This window comes from Littorina saxatilis, linkage group LG9, assembly GCF_037325665.1.
Source record: "Littorina saxatilis isolate snail1 linkage group LG9, US_GU_Lsax_2.0, whole genome shotgun sequence".
NCBI classification, from domain to species: domain Eukaryota; kingdom Metazoa; phylum Mollusca; class Gastropoda; order Littorinimorpha; family Littorinidae; genus Littorina; species Littorina saxatilis.
The window spans coordinates 37,578,168-37,595,645 of record NC_090253.1 but is presented as its reverse complement, the minus strand read 5'-3'; the positions used below and the strand labels follow the sequence as shown (position 1 = coordinate 37,595,645).

Below are 17,478 nucleotides of genomic sequence, written 5' to 3'. Positions count from 1 at the left end.
TATAGAATTTTGAATGTGAGCAATTCTGTGGAATGTTGAAGTTGAGCACACTGCTGTTACCGCGTCTTTGTGCTGGAAATCAAAATTGATACCACAGTCAGGGTTTTGTGTTTGCTAGCAGTCTGCTTTGGAGAGGGTCAGACATTTTAGTGAGTTGATTTGGGGGTTATTACAGCACCTTATGGAAATATGTGTCAGAATTGGATCACCGATATGGCAGGTTTCACGGTTTTCATCACACCACCTCACATTTTCACAACAGTAACTTCTTCTTCTGCGTTCGTGGGATGAAACTCCCACGTACACTCGTGATTTTTGCACGAGTGGAATTTTACGTGTGTGACCGTTTTTACCCCGCCATTAAGGCAGCCATACGCCGCTTTCGGAGGAAGCATGCTGGATATTTTCGTGTTTCTATAACCCACCGAACTCTGACATGGATTACAGGATCTTTTCCGTGCGCACTTGGTCTTGTGCTTGCGTGTACACACGAAGGGGGATAAGCCACTAGCAGGTCTGCACATAAGTTGACCCGGGAGATCGGAAAAATCTCCACACTTAACCCACCAGGCGGCCGCGACCGGGATTCGAACCCTCGACCTTCCGATTAAGAGGCCGACGTCTTACCACCCCGCCACAGCGCCCGTCGTCAACAGTAACAAACATTTAATACAGTTAAAAAAATGCTTTTATTTGCAAGTTTAATCATTAATGAATGCAAAAAAATCCCTATCAGGGATAGCGGACACCTGTCAGCTGACATATAAGCACCGATATGACCCCCCCCCCCCCCCCCCCCCCCCTAAATTTGACCAAATTTGCAGCGTCATACAAACCACTCCCTCAGGCCTCCCTCCCCCTCGACCAAAAACAGATCGCAGATACAATTAAAGAACAGATCAAACACAACAATCTTCCCGCCACTGCCAAACTTCTGCTGAAGTCTGACGCTAAACAGCCCACTTTCTACCTCCTCCCGAAAATACACAAACCCAACACCCCAGGCAGACCCATCGTTTCTGCCTGCAGCTGTCCAACGGAGTTCATTTCGGAATACTTGGACTTCCTCCTTCAACCCATTGTACAGTCACTGCCAACGTACGTCAAAGACACAACACATACCCTCAACCTTCTTGAACATCTCAACAGCCATCCCAGTTTTCAGCCCCAATTGTTGTTCACGTTGGATGTTGTGTCCCTGTACACATCCATACCCCACACTGACGGACTCAAAGCCCTTACATTCTTTCTGGATCGTCGTCCCACTGATTCTGCCTACCCACCAACCACAACACTTGTTCGCCTGGCTGAGCTTGTTCTCACTTTGAACACTTTTGAGTTTGATGGACAGATTTTTGAGCAGATCAGCGGAGTCGCCATGGGTACGAAGATGGGACCCAGTTATGCATGTCTTTTCATGGGTCATCTTGAGCACCTCATTCTACAGTCTTACTCTGGCCCAGTTCCAGAGCTGTACAAGAGGTTCATCGACGATGGTTTGGGTGCCACTTCTCTGTCTGAACCCCTCCTTCTCGATTTCATTCACTTCATCCAAGCATTCCATCCCAGCATCAAGTTCACATTCAACATCTCTTCCTCAGCTGTGGTCTTTCTTGACATCTCCATCTCCATCTTGCATGGTCGCTTCACCACCTCTGTCTTCTACAAAGAAACTGACGCTCATTCATACCTTGATTTCAACTCTTCTCATCATCCTGCCAACAAAAGCAGCATTCCTTTCTCTCAATTCCTTCGTCTTCGGAGGCTATGCTCTGAAGACGACGACTTCCACCAACAGTCTGTCTTGATGACGTCTTTCTTTTTGGCCCGCAACTACCCTGATGCACTCGTCCGTGACGCCCTTCTGCGGGTTACCCAGGTCTGTCGAGAGTCCGCTCTCAGTCCTTCACCATCTAGGGACAGTGACAGACCCGTTGTTTCCCTACTGTTTCATCCCCACAACATGCCAGTAAGCAGAATCCTGAAATCAAACTGGCACATCCTTCAAGGAAGTGACTCTGTTGGTTCGATCTTTGCTCAAAAACCACTCTGTGCTTTCAGAAAAGACCGCAGCGTTCGCGACCTCTTGGTGAGATCCCGTCTTCGCAGTCCCACCAACCCCACAGCCCCTGGGACATTTCCTTGTTCCAAACGAAATTGCAAATCTTGTCCCTTCCTCCACCCTGACACCTGCCTCCAAGGCCCTCGTGGCTCCTTCACGGTCAAGAGAACGTTTGACTGTCAAAGTCACAACGTTGTCTATGCGATCGTCTGCCTCTCTTGTCGCCAGATTTATATCGGAGAAACCGCGCGCACCCTTGAGGTGCGTTTCTCCGAGCATCTGGCTGACATCCGTCATTCCCGCAATAGGCCAGTATCCCTTCACTTCACCGCCGCTGGTCACTCACTTGATCATGTCAGAGTCATGGCTCTGTGGCAAGTACGTGGCGACTCCTTCGAGCGCAAACTCAGGGAGTCCCACATCATATCATCCCTTGGCACTACCTGCCCCGATGGAATTAACATTCGCCGTTAATTCATTCATCTCAACCTTCCCCCCGCTGTTCCACCTTGTGTGTATGTGTGTGTGTGTGTGTGTGTGCGTGTGTGTGTGTGTGTGTGTGTGTGTGTGTGTGTGTGTGTGTGTGTCCGCACGGGTACGCGAGTCTCCTCTTTCGTTCCCTTTCACGCAACCCCCCCCCCCCCCCCCCCTCACATTTTGTTTGGTCTACAGACCTCAAAACTGCCGCTTTTCATTCTCCTCGAGTAGCTTCCCTTGCTTCTCTGTCTTTGTCATTTGTCGGTTTGTGCAGTGCAGTTGTTTTGTCAGTTGTTCTCCTCTTTATTTGTTCTATCGTCTTTCTTCTTCTTTTTTTTGTGTGTGTACTTTTGTGTTTTTGTGCCTGAAGAAGACCCTTAGGTCGAAACGTCGCCGTTATTCGTTCCGTGTTCGTCATTTTAACGTGAGTACATTGCTTTTTGGTCTCCAAATTATAAACATGTTTCTGAAGACACACAGCCATTGGCAAGAGCAATTATGGTCTACATACACTTTAAGTTGTTTAACTGTATTGCTATTGAGCTTAATAAATGAAATCCGATTATTATTTACATTATAAAAAGGCTTAAAACGATATAGCGCTGAACCAAACTTGACTGTCGTGGCAAAATTCCAACGATAGCACAATTTCGCCACCTCAAGCATTTTTCTTACCCTACGATCGAATTTGAGAAGAGAGTGGAACCATCACGAGCGTAAGTTCAAACCCAGTACAATCCTTCATGCTATCTATCAAAGCGAATGCAAATTAACAACCTTAAAACGATAAAGCGCTGAACCAAACTTGACTGTCGTGGCAAAATTCCAACGATAGCACAATTTCGCCACCTCTAGCATTTTTCTTACCCTACGATCGAATTTGAGAAGAGAGTGGAACCATCACGAGCGTAAGTTCAAACCCAGTACAATCCTTCATGCTATCTATCAAAGCGAATGCAAATTAACAACCTTTTCAGCACAAAACAAGCGTTAAACTTCCTGAAATAAGTGCATCGCGATCGTTGGCAAACGCTATCGTTGGCGACAGACACACTTTCATTCAGTTTTTAAAGAGAACAACGCAAACTTAGCAGAAAAATGCATCATCAGTCGAACGAGTTCAACATGGCGCGTGCGTAGGAATACGTGTCAAGGTCATAACTGTGAAAACGAGACAATAACCTCAAATAAAAAAAAAACTGCTATCGGTTTTTTTTTCACCCGACGCCGCCCGGATAACGATAGCAACGTTCGTTTTCAGTTCCAAAACAAGAATTTGACATTTCCATTGCCGTAATTCTGTTCTGTATGTTTATTTACACACAAAAACATATGTTTGTAGAAGAAAATAGTGCGTATGCAAAACCTAGGAGGTAAATTGGTTTCCCGTCGTGGGGTATTTCTCCCGACCGACGCTTTCGAGCAGGAGAGGTGATTTTCGACGTCACGATAAAGTCATACAAAATTGTGTTTTTTTACAAATGTTTGTATGATTATGACTCGAATTGCATTCCTTTCAAACAATTATCAGGTCTTGATTTTAAAACCTGTGTGGGTTGATACTTTTCGTGTCATGATTACGTGATGGTAAAAATCGGGAAATCACGTCTGTCGCAAATTGAACGATAGCAATGTTATTTTAGATCGTAACAAAGCACAAACAACACAAAATGCGCTGACATTGTCTTTTCTATGTCTTTATTCCACCACAAGTAAAAATATACCAAGCATGTTACACAATGCAATCTAAAACAGAAATGATAAGCATACAAACTTTCGATCCAGTGACCAAAGCAATACAGGCAAATCCGGATAAGACGAAATTGAAGGGACCGAATTGTTATTGTGTCCTATCCGAAATTTCGACTTGGTCATAGTACAGTGGAACCCCTCTCTAGCGACCTTGAAAATGTTGACAAAAATCGGTCCTTATGGAGGGGGGTCCTTACAGAGGGAGGGGAAAGTCACACAAAGAAAGTCACCTCAGATTTTCTTAAAAAAAGAAAACAGAGAAGTTTGAGTTGCTGACGACCGTTTCCTCAAGCAAACTGCTTCGATTTCATGTTTGACATTGTTGATGGTGTCCACCAGTTCTGGTGCATGTTTCAATGCAAAAAGAGTTAGTTTCTGAGCAAGCATTTCTTTACAGCAGTCCCTGCAATGATGAAGGCCCTCCGAGAAAGAGAGTGAAAAATCGGCCACCGTTCTCAGCATCGCGTGTAACCTCTTTCATTGACAAGATACTCTTGTTTCCCTGCAGCCTTGACCAGTGAGTCGGTTACCTAATCTGTGAACCCTTCAGTTGTGTTGCTTTGTCAAAAGTTAGACACAGTCAACTAGTTTTGCTCTGAGTGAACAGTGCAGCCGGTGACACCTCTCTGGCCACAGCACCAAACAGTACATGGCTGGGGGGAGAGAGAGAGAGAGAGAGGGGGGGGGGGGGGGGTAGCTGGCTAAACTCAGTGGGGTGTCCGGTGTCACTGAAGTCAGCAGGAAGAGCATTGGAGAGAAATAGAGAGGTGTACTCTTCCAAACAATTTCCAAGGATCAGTTGTCAGGGCTTAGGGTAGTCAGTGAGGGAGAGTGAGAGCGTCCGACTGAAGAGTGAAAAGTCACTGCCACAAGATCGGCATGCAGTCAATAAAGCCAGACAAGTAGAATGATTATGACATGCGGCTCTATCTGCTGTTTTTTTTATTCAAACTGGTTTTCAACGCTTATTCTCACAAAGCATCTGCACACCTGCCTCTGCCTCTGTGCTGTGTTTGTGTGGCTGCTTTCGTATGATGTCAGTGCATGGTGAGTGCGTTCACTGCCTTGTCACCACTTCCCCACCTTTTTCAGAATGTTTTCTTGGAGTTGGATAATTCTCCTTACTCCTCGCCCCCTCCTTACTCCTCGCCCCCTCCTAACTTCAGTTCATACTTTATTGCGTGCCGACTGACCAGTCGGTGTGGCGTCCGTGTAGAGAAGAAGGGAATAAGGTTACACAATGCGCTAGTGTGAGACGCCAAGTTTCGTGTTTCGAGTTGCTGTAGTAAATATAGAGTAAACTTTGTCTTTGGGACTGACTTTCTGTTGTGTGCTATCCGTCTTTCGACTTACGTAAGAGAAATCCCATTTCGAGCTCAGGGTACTTTGTACACATAGATAAAGAGGGATAATTCCGGACCAGAATTTCTTTGTGTGCTAAGCGAATTTTTGACTTAACCGTTTGTGAGTTAGCTGGATTTGCCTGTACAGTGAAACCTGCCATATGGCAGTGTAGTTTTCTTAATTTTTGGAGTGAAATGTGTCAGGATATTGTTTATAAGGGGTGCACTTTGTGTAGTGTAATAATGGTAGCAGGAATGTGGATGACACTTCAAGCACAGTCACTTTTAAGCCAATCCAGCAGACGCATGTAATACAGTTGTTAGATGCAACCAGCATTATCACAAGGATAAGATTTTATCTAGTCCTGTGAGGTGACCCTCATGGAAAGCGGGCTGCTTTCTCACTGGGGAAAGCGAGCTGCCATACAGTATACGGCGCTACCCAATTAGCAAAACAAATTTTCCTGCATGCGTGTATTCAGGTTTCAAAGCCCTGAGACTTTTGCTGTGAACTTCGGTTCTCTTCTGACGGTCCTTTCACTTTCATGACTGCAGCAAAGTAATGCCGAGTTCTTTCACTTTCAGGACTGCAGCAAAGTAACGCGACTCTGAAGGAACACATGAAACAGCTGGAGGAGGCCCTGGCAGGCCGCGAGTCCTCGCTCATTCAGCTCAACACACACCTGGAGAGCAGCAACCGGGAGAGAGAGAAGGAGCAGCAGGAATACCTCAAGAGGATACAGGAGCTGGAAGTAGCCCTCAAGAAAGCCAAAGACAGTGGCAGGGAACTGCGCAAACAGGTACAGAGGAACCTCCTTTTTAAGACTCCCCAATTTAAGACCACCCCCTTTTAAGACCTTGATTTTGCCGATTTTCTGTTGATAACCTCTATTAATTTACCCCCATTTTAAGACTCACTCCTTTTAGTGATGGACAAGAAGAAGAAAAAGAAGACTCCCTCCTTTTTAAGACCCGATTATTTCAGATTTTTGGAGGTCTTAAAAGGGGGGTTAAATTGTATAGTGTGGTCACCCTACCAAAAAACATGCTCCAACCCACCATAAATTGTACACAAAAAAGAGTATGGTGGGATGTTCTCAAAACAAGTTGGTTAAATGCCCAGTCGAAATTATGATGAGATTGTTTGCGTGTTTTTTTTGTGCTTGTTGAAGGGATGTGGAATCTCCTCCTCTTCACCCATCTATCTTTGTTTGTATTCTCCAGCCAGCACCAACCCAAATGTCTCAGAGGGGTCTAGATACGCTTCTTCACAGCGCGTTCGGAAGTTTGAAAAAAACTAACCAAAGATGAAGAAAGGGAAATCCTTTTCCTGTCACATTTTTTTCCTGACTTGCTTTTCCCTCTTGCACCACCACCCCCTACTGTCTAAGACCTCAAAACAATGGTTGATTGAGCAGTATTGCCCTCGCCCCGATTCTTCACAGGTTTCTCTTGGCCAGGCCTGTGTCTACAGAGAAATATTCTGTAGGAGTTGTATGGGTACATGTGGCTGACCAGAAAACTGGAATTATGGCATTGGCAGTACGAGAGGAGTCATGCAGTGTGCCAGAAGAAAGAGGAGGTGGGTAGGGGATGAGGGTGTAAACGAAAGAAGAGGTAAAACATGATGCCATGGTTTTTGGTGGCTCAGAATATTGTTATAAAGGCAGGTGTTTTCCTCAACCATTTCGACATCGTCCTGGAATTATGGTGTAACACAATAGGAAGGTTTTCGCCAGTTATCTCTCTGAGGATTTGGGTGCGTGCCCCTTGCGGGGGCAAAAAACATCAAGGTCACAAGCAGGGTCAAGGGGAAGGTCGGCTGGGCGGACAGGAGTATGACGGCTTACTAGTGCCAAAACCTAGTGTTACCCATTATCACGTGATAATTACTAATTAACGCTGTCAGTTGCTGTTTTCATCTGTTAGTTACTAATTTTCACGGGGAAAATTACAAATTTTTAGTTTCGGCACAAGCAATCCGTCAGGAAGTAAGCCAAATCTAAAAATTAGTAATTAACAGGTGAAAGTTACAGACCTGTTTACACTACACATTGAGCGTAGTAAACTACGAATTTGAATAAGGCCAAAAAAAAAAATAGGTCTGTTTACGGTAACCCGACCGACCCTAGTTTTTTCGCGCGACCCTATACTTTTTTTTGGCATTTGGGAAAAAAAAAAAAAAAATCTTGGTTTTTTTTGGCAAAATAACGTAAAAAAATGGTTTTTTGAAAAAAAAAAAAAAAAAAAAAAAAAAAAAAACAATCCCGACCTACCGACCCTATTTTTTTGGCCTATGTTACCGTAAACAGACCTATTTTTTTTTTTGGCCTAATATACTACGCAACTACGCAAGTCTGTCGTTTTCTACGCAAACGGTATTTAAAAAAAAAATATATATATATTTTTTTTTTTTTTTCCTTTTTCCCAGACCCGGAGGTCTGGGTTATGCGGAGGCATTTGCCTGTGTGAACGGTGACATTCCGGAACTAGTTTTAGCGCCATTTTGTTGTGAAATACGTCATCAGTTTGTGTACACAGAAAGTTGTGACATCCGTCACCCTATGGGAGGAGTGAAGGCAACATTGTTGTTCATCTGTAGAAAGTTGTGAAATCCGTCACCCTATGGGAGGCGTGAAGGCAAAATTGGTCATCACTGAGTTTGTGTAACACAGGAAGTTGTGAAATACAAAATTGTTCAACAAAAACATCATAAATCGAATTGTGCAGGGTCAACCGCAACAAACTCAAACCGAGCCATGCATACTTACCTGTATTTGAGTGACTTATATACCAACATTTTTATTTCTTATTTTCAGCACAGGTGTAGGAAAAATCATGAACCAAAATGTTATTTATTTTCTAATTTAACATTTTTTTTACAAATGTGACCATGTTCTTTTAAACAAACAGTGACATTAAACATTGTTATGTTAAAAAAAAGAAAAAAGAAAAAAGCTTTTGCGCACAAATCAGAAAATACATTGTACATTTTACTAAACCGTGAGTGTCAATATAACACTTACCTCGACAGTACTATTCTTGCACATTATCTATTATAGGCCGAAAAAATTGGACAAAACGCTGCGTGGGTACAATTATCTCCCATAACCATGCGCCACCGTGGATCCCAAGCACTGTCTGAGTGCTTCCCCCTTACAGGATGTAGGTGGCGCGTCCTCTTTCTTTTTTCGCGCGTGACAGTAGGCTGTGTTTCTGCTGCGCTCCCGGATTATTTTGGATTCTAGAGTCTTCTTTTCTGTGTGGATTACCACCTGTTGGATTTTTGTGTGTTATTCCACTTCTGGCTTGAGGCTACGTTGTTTTTCTTCCAACTTGTGCCTCCGTTGTTGTGTGGCGGACTCGGCGTGCCTACCGTCCTACTTCGTGGTGACCGGTCGTCTGCTTCTCGTTTCGCCTCATTCACTTGAGTATTGACCTAATTTTCTTTGAATTTTGTTAATTCTCGATTTTTTAAGGGTACGTACAGGGCGAGGTAGGATGTCTCGTCTTGTTTTGGGCTCTGGTTCTACGGAACCAGAGTCTGCCGGGGGCAACCCTTCTCCGGGCGCACAGCGTCATGTTTTGCGCACGGACAGGGGGACCTTTCGGCGCTCCGACTCTCCCTCCCCAAACGCTTTGCGTTTGCGGCGAGGGAGGGCGGAGAAAGCCTGTTTGAGCAAGCTCAATGCGAGCTTGCTCAAACAGGCTGGGCTTGAACCTGGGACTTCGGGCGGGGCTGCGCCGTCGAAGGTTCGGGGAAGGTCGAGGGGAAAGAAAAAGCGTCTTTCTCCTTCTCCTTCCGTGGAACACGCTTCCCCCCCTTCGACGCCGTTGTCCGGCCCTCAGTCTCAGGCTTCAGCTCCTCCCGGTTTCAAGCCTGGGGGGAAGGTTTCCTTCTCCTCCCTGGCTCGAATCCGGGGGCGGGTCGATTCCCAACCCTCTTTGGGGGTTGGTGAATCTGATCTAGGGGCTACGGGAGAGACTCAGGTTTCGACTTCTTTCTTTTCCGGTGCCTCTCCTGTGCCCTCCTCGGTTTCCACCGCTGTGGAAGCCAGGAGGGACACGGGTCCTCCTCTGAACTCCCTCGCTGGGTCGTCTACTGCTGTTTCGACAGTAGTCTCGGACTCATGGGGGGGGAGATCGGAGGAGATGACGGGGTCTATGAATTCCCTCCCCGCTGGGGTTGGGATGCGAATTGACCCCGTTCAGGGCGGTCCTGTGGGGGCAGGGGTTTCAGGCATCGTGCCTACGACCACTGCTACTACGGTTCCCTCTGACGTCCGTGTGACTGGTGGCTGTCCCTCTATGAAACGCTCCGGCCGACTAGTTACTGGACGTGGAGGTGTTCGACAGAACGTGGTACTTCTGTCGAATGGTCAGGGCGACGGGAACATTGTTTCTGTTGCTCAGACCGACACCTCCGACCGGACCGTCTTGACCCCACGCCATTCCTTAGCGTCTGGTGTTCGGGTGACGGATGGTCCGGACCAAGGGTCCGGAACGGTCCAGGCTTACGGGTCGGGATCGAACCGGACCCACGGGTCCCGACTGGACTTGACCTCCGGGTTTGGTCCGGACGGGACCCATGGTACGGGACCGTACCGGACCTTAGGGTCCGGTGCGGGACAGTACCTCTGGCCCTTGCCGGACCCCCGGACCTACGGGTCCGGATGGTACGGTACGGGACCAGTGGTCCGGTCGGGACCGGACCACCCGACCACCTCTGTTGGTCCGGGTGGTCTGGCACCGAACCGGAACACACCGGACCACCGGACCTACGGGTCCGGATGGTACGGTACGGGACCAGTGGTCCGGTCGGGACCGGACCACCCGACCACCTCTGTTGGTCCGGGTGGTCTGGCACCGAACCGGAACACACCGGACCACCGGACCTACGGGTCCGGATGGTACGGTGTTTCCACGTCCGGACCGAACCACCCGAACACTTTTGTGGGTACGGATGGTTCTGTGCCGAACGGGACCTCCGGATGGTACGGGACCGGACCGGACCACCGGACCGGACCGGACAACCGGAACACCGGACCACTCGACCGGACCGGACCGGACCACCGGAACACCGGACCACCCGACCGGACCGGATCGGCACCCCCGACCGGACCGGACCATTTCTTTTCTGATCAGACCCGATGGGTCCCTGTTCAGTCTATAAATGGCGGGGGTTCGTTGGCTGGACTGACCCAACAGTCGCAGGGTTTTTGTTGTTCTCTCCCTTCGGCTGCTGGAGACGTTTCGTCTTTGGGGCAGGGGTCTTCGCGGCCTCTTGCTTCAGTGGGCGTTTCGTCACAGTCTACTTCATCACTTTCGGCTCCTCCCCCTCAAGCTTCCTACACTCCTGCTGTTGAGGAGTTGTCGGGAAGTGAAGAGGAGAGTGAGTCAGAGGACGATGGGGAGGAGGATCAGGGTCGCCCTGAGGTTAACACTGATCCTCTACCCTTGCCGGTTTCTGATGGAACTTCCGAAGCTATGCTTCGTACTTTCCAACAGTACATGACAGACATCACGCGGCGTCTTGACGCCACGGATGCCTCTCTTAAGCGTCTGTCGTCTAGTGTTCCCAACCCTTCGGTTGACACACAGGACGTGGAGTCTGAGGACGAGAGGCAGGAGGCTCTCCCTCGCACAGCTAGAAGGACGTTTGAACAGTTTCAGGACGTCCTTCCCTCCGACGCCCTCTCGTCCTTGGAGTCCGCTTCGGCCCGGGCGCGGGAGGCACACGCCGCGTCTGCCGGCGGCTCGTTTTATGAACGATCCGGCCGCCAGCAATTCGCGTTCCACCCTAGTCTTAGTGCCACGGTGGAAGCGGCAGCACATCGCCTGAGGAGTACAGATTCACGTGCGAACGCGACCTATGTTCCTCGGGAGGACGCGGATTCAGTGCCGTGCTTTCCTTCGGGAGGCGCACCTCCACTGTTTCCTCGTGTCCAATCTGTTTCGTCCCTCCCTTTTCCCTTTGACTCTCGAACTCTCCCTTTCCAGACTTCGAGTGTTCAGGGTGGGGCTGACGGTGATGTGTTCGTTGGGGAGGTGCCTTCGGTCAAGAAGGTGGAACTGAGCTCTGCTTCGTTCCACAATCTTGAGGCCACCGTTTCTTCCATTGTCGAGGCCCAATCACAGGCCTTGACATGGATGAGCACGCTGTCCACACTGTTGGACCCTCCCGATCGGGCAGAGTCCGATTCCACTCGGGTCCTTGACACGGTTCGAGTGGATCGGGCTTTGCATGCCGTGCGATCGTGCGTGACGACTGCGGCAGAATTGGCCATTGGAACACGGGTCCACTTGTTGGCCCTGTTCCGTGATCATTTTCTGGCTACTTCTTTAGTGCCTCCGGATATGAGGAAGAGTCTGAGGAACACGTTTCCTCAGCCTTCTTCCCTTTTTCATCCGGGCACTGTCCGTTCTGTGGTGGAGTCCACACGCCAGAGGAACACTGATTCTCTGATGGTTGGCCTCGCTGCTTCGGCGACGTCGGCGGGGAGTAAGAGAAGTGCTACAGTCACCTCCAGCTCCCAGCCTCAGAAGAAGAAGAAGAAGAAGCCAGTTTCACTGCCTCCTTCTTCCTCCTCTCAGGCGCCTGTCGCGTTCCCCCCTGCGGCCCCGGCTTCTCGTGCTCCCAAGCGCAAGAAGAAGGGTGCTCAGACAGGTAAGGGTAAGCAGCACCACCAGGGGGGTGGTCGCAAGCCTGCGCCTGCCCGCCAGCAGAATTTTCAGTGAGTCCCGGCCCTACGTTGACGCCCCCTCAAGTTGCCCCTCTTTCGTCCGTCGGTTCCCTTTTTCGGGCCCGCGACATGTGGGGCAGACTGGTCTCCAACCAGTTTATCTTGAGGGTGGTGGGGTCGGGGTTTTCTCTACCGCTGTCGTCACAACCTCCATTGTCCGCTCTACCTTTGACGTTCCCCCCTCCTCGAGACCCTGCCAGATGGCAGGCTCTTCAAGACGAGGTGAACTCGTTGGTCGAGAAGAAGGCTGTCTACCCCCTTTCTCAGCCTTCTCCGGGGTTCTACTCCCGCCTGTTCACCGTCCCCAAAAAGGACGGCAGGTTCAGGCCGGTGTTGGACCTCTCCACCTTGAACTTGTACCTTCGCAGGTGCAAGTTCAAGATGGAAACCCCTTCGTCGGTCCGGTTGGCCATCCGGCCAAACGATTGGGCCACGTCTGTGGACCTCCAGGATGCTTACTTCCACATCCTGGTGGCCCCGGGGTACCGACATCTGCTCCGGTTTGTTTGGGAGGGCACAGTGTTCGAGTTTCGGGCCCTCCCATTCGGCCTGTCCTTGGCCCCGCTGATTTTTACAAAGGTGGTCAAGGAGCTGGCGGCGTTGGTCAGAGCTCAGGGTGTGCGTCTGCGTCAATATTTGGACGATTGGCTCACCCTGGCCCAGTCTCGCGATCAATGCCTCCAACACACCCGGCAGGTCCTGGAACGGACCCATGCTTTGGGGTTCCAGATACAGTGGCACAAGTCAGACCTCGTGCCAGCCCAGCAGTTTTGCTACTTGGGGATGGCGTTCGACACAGTGCTTTACACTGTGTCTCCCTCCCCGGACAGAATCCTCTCCCTGAGGCGAAAGATCCTCTCCATTCAGGCTTGCCGCGCTGTTCCTCACAGGCGGCTGGCGGAACTGTTGGGTTCCATGGAGTCTGTCGCTCTGCTGCTGCCCCTTGCAAGGCTACACAAACGTCCCCTGCAACGGGCAGTAGCAGATCGGACTTCCAGGCCTCTCGATTACACCGAGTTGGTCCAGATCGGGCCTTGGTTTCACGAGGCTGTAGTCCAATGGCTGGACCCGATCTGGCTCAACTCTGCGGTGCCTATCCAACCGAGACGGCCGTCTCTCTTCCTGTACACCGACGCTTCTACGCGGGGTTGGGGGGCCCACCTGGACCTGCACGAGGCCCAGGGGGTCTGGACCCAGGAGGAGTCCCTCCTACACATCAACTTTCTAGAGTTGGAGGCGGTTCGTCGGGCTCTGCTGGAGTTTCGCCTCCTGATTCGGGATCAGGATGTGTTGGTCCACGGGGACAACACCACATGCCTAGCTTACCTTCGCCACCAGGGGGGCACCAATTCTCGGTCCCTCTCCCTGTTAGCGGAGGAGATTCTGCTCTGGTGCCAGACCAATCAGGTCCGGATGTCAGTCCAATTCGTTCCGGGGAAACTGAACGCCCTGGCCGACATTCTCAGTCGGGGCGATCAGGTTCTCCCCACAGAATGGACCATCGCTCACAACGTTCTACGGCGTCTGTGGGCAAGGTGGGACCGTCCTCTGATCGATCTGTTCGCAACTCGATTCAGCGCTCGGCTTCTCAGGTACGTCAGCCCCTTTCGAGACACGAATGCGTTCCACGTGGACGCATTCACTCTCTCGTGGAGGCTCCTCGATGCTTACGCCTATCCCCCGACATCTCTGATTCCGAGGGTACTGGCAAAGTATCTGCAGGAACGGCCAAGACTGATTTTGGTCGCGCCTTACTGGCCAACAGCTCCGTGGTTTCCAGATCTTCGCGGTCTCACCCACGTAGACCCTCTACCTCTGAATCTGGACGGGGGAAGTCTGCTCCAGCCTCGATCAGGCCTCCCTCATCCACGTCCAGAGAGTCTGTGCTTGACCGCATGGCTCTTGTGCGCTCCAAACTGCTTGCACTAGGATTGCACAAGAGTTCAGTAGAGTTTTCCTTGAACGCTAAGAGGCGATCAACTAATCAGCTCTATGACTTACGCTGGAGAGCTTGGGCCTCCTTCGCCTTGTCCAAGGGGATAAAGCCGCTTTATCCCTCAACACAGGACTTGGCCAACTTCCTGGTGGAAGTGTATCAAAAGAAGAGTCTTTCTTCTAAGACTCTTCTTGGATACAAATCTGCCATCACTTCCACGATTGCGGCTGCTACTGGTCGCAGACCTGAACACTTGATCAGTTCCTCCCTCATTGCTAATGTCCTTTCGGGTATTAGCAATGCAGCGGTGTCTAAACCTCGGGTTTCATTTCCCAAGTGGGATGTCTTCCTGGTTCTCAAACTCCTGCGTAGCAAGGAGTTTGAACCCCTGGCAGGCATTAGTATCAAGTTCCTGACTTTTAAGACTGTGTTCCTCATCGCTTTAGCCACTTGCCGTAGACTCAGTGGTATTCAAGCTTTGAGTGGCCTGGAATTTGACATTGAGTTCACCACACATCAGGTGACGTTGGCTTTCCTACCAGACTTTCGAGCCAAGAATCAGAATGCCTCGGAGTTGTCCAAACCAGTAGTCATTCAAGCCTTGGCTCCCACTCTTGAACATGATGACCCTGATCGCTTCCTCTGCCCAGTACGTGCCCTTAGAGTGTACCTGGATAGAACACGTAGCTTTCGGTCTTCTAAGCGGTCACTGTTTGTCTCGCTTAATCCGAAGTACCAATCGGATATTTCTAGACAAACTTTAGCTCGTTGGCTGACCTTGCTTATCAAACAGGCTTATGTTCATGCTCAAGTGGATGTGGTCCCTGACATCAGGGCACACGAGATTCGGGCTATCGGCTCCTCGTTGGCGCACGTGCGGGGTGCCTCGCTCCAAAGCATAATGGCGGTCGCGTTCTGGAAGACTCCAGCCACGTTTATTAACCACTATATGCGAGACTTTTCCAGTCTCAGGCTTGACCAGTCGTATGGCATTGCCAAAGCAGTGGTTGCCAGCATGGTCACGTCAGTCTAAGGTATTTTTCTTGGGTATATTTTCTTTTACAGTAGTACTGTTCGAAAATTGCCTGGGTATCTTAATCCTTGGATTTAAGTGATTTTGATTAAGGAGTTTAATACTCTACATATCACCCTCACACCACTCTGGTATTCTGTGCAAGAATAGTACTGTCGAGGTAAGTGTTATATTGACTGTAAGGCTTCTTTTTAAGCCTACTGTCTATATGATACTTACCGAGACAGTACTATTAGAGTTTCCCTCCCGCCTCCCCTCTTGATATGTTATGGGCTTTTTGAGGGTCTGCAGCTCATAAAGAAAGAGGACGCGCCACCTACATCCTGTAAGGGGGAAGCACTCAGACAGTGCTTGGGATCCACGGTGGCGCATGGTTATGGGAGATAATTGTACCCACGCAGCGTTTTGTCCAATTTTTTCGGCCTATAATAGATAATGTGCAAGAATAGTACTGTCTCGGTAAGTATCATATAGACAGTAGGCTTAAAAAGAAGCCTTACATTCTGTGGCAAAGCCCGACCGAGGAAATTGCACTGGTTTTATTTTTAGATCAGTGGGAAATTTTCAAGAACAGACGCTTGCATTTGGATGTGTCCAATGATAGTAGGTTTGGTTGTGATCAATCAGAATAATGTAGGCAGGGATGTCGTTAGGCGTCGGACATCGGACATAGATGAAAATCCCCAAATGTCCGATTCACATTGCCGCATGTCGGTCAGATGTCCTATCGTTTTAGCCTGAGCGTGGTCATTGTCCGATATGTACTCCATTCCTTCGGACAGCGCGATATTCGTTAATTTTCATTTCAAGATACAAATCTTCTAAAAGACCGAACGCTCTCGTGTTCAGCTGACACTGAAGTTGCCAGTGCCGTGTGCGGATCTTTTCTTTTGTTGGGAATTCCCGAACCGTCTCGGTGCAGCGCACTGATCTAAACTGAATAGTGGATTATTTTTAGATCAGTGCATGCTACAGGAGTACGGGAGACAACTCCAACTGACTAAATTTGTCGTCTGCTTTTGTTTTCGATACGAGACGAAGCACTGACTTATGCCGCTGAAAAAAACTAAAGCCTGCAAAAGATCAGCATTAGATCAAACCGATCAACTTTTATCCAAATCATGCAGTTTGTAATCAAAGTAAGAGCTCTGAAGTTGTTCATGTTGATTTCTTTTTTGTGGTTTCTTTGAAAGTGAAACTAAACAAATACAACATTATACGCACACTGTGTTGAAGTATTTACTATATTATGTGTGTGTTCTACAGCGCCCGCGCGTGGGTGTGTGTGTGTGTGTGTGTTCGTGTGGGCGCATGACTTTGGGGTTCACATGGTTTGTTTGTTTGTTTGTTTCAGACCCACACCCATATACACACATTTCACATTTAAACCATTTGTCGGCCCCCTGTCGATATTTATCGACTAAGTTCCTTTGTGTTGCATTGTTGTGCAAGATGACTGAGTGTGTGCAAGAAACCACTTTGACCATTCACCTAAAAATTACACGAAGGAATGTCTGGGAACCTGCTGATTTGAATCAGCAATTTTTCTTGTTCGTCTTTACACCTGTTCCTTGTCCCGTTGTGCTCTCACACCGCCCCGTCCCTGCACGCAAAGGGTATTGTTTCGGCTACGCATATTACAATCCGTAATTTTCTTCATCTCCCTTGACCGATCCATTTTCCAATCCATGTTTTCGGCCAGCAGTCATTTGCTGCGTGCAGCGCGTAAAGCGCCCACGGGCGTTGCGTTGTAGCTTGTTAATGCCGAATAGGCTTCTCCAAGCAAATGCCGGGCACAACTGAAAGCGTTACTGCCAAACCATGCGGGCGTTTTGACACAATGGCTGAACGCAGAGCACACGAAAGTGAAGATGAGAACTGTGAAGAAAATGACCCCGAAAGGCCACCGACCAAAAAGAAAAAGACGAGCAATGCGCCGAACCAAGTCTTTCTGCCAAAATATCATCAGGACTACCCATGCCTTGTCTTCGCGGAAAGGAAAACATCATGCTCATTGCACTGTCTGCAATTCCCATTTTTCCGTCAGTCAATCAATACATGTGGTAAAAAGTAGCAATCATTGTTCTTGTTGTTGTGATAGGTCGACGAGAAATTCTACACATTCAATTACA

At 49.0% G+C, this 17,478-nt stretch overlaps 1 protein-coding gene and 1 long non-coding RNA gene across 3 annotated transcripts in view; both read left to right on the top strand.

Annotated features, from left to right (window-relative positions):
* LOC138975977 (uncharacterized) overlaps positions 1 to 17,478 on the top strand; it is a 290,855-nt gene that overhangs the window by 193,887 nt on the left and 79,490 nt on the right. The gene's annotated exons all lie outside the window — the stretch shown is intronic.
* LOC138975970 (golgin subfamily A member 3-like) overlaps positions 1 to 17,478 on the top strand; it is a 123,047-nt gene that overhangs the window by 26,079 nt on the left and 79,490 nt on the right. For both annotated transcript variants that reach the window (XR_011458830.1, XM_070348745.1), the window contains exon 14: positions 6,220 to 6,434. Coding sequence is in view for 1 of the 2 variants with exons in the window: in XM_070348745.1 (XP_070204846.1) it covers positions 6,220 to 6,434 (215 nt within the window). In the remaining variant the exon portion in view is untranslated. The remainder of the gene's footprint in view (positions 1 to 6,219; positions 6,435 to 17,478) is intronic.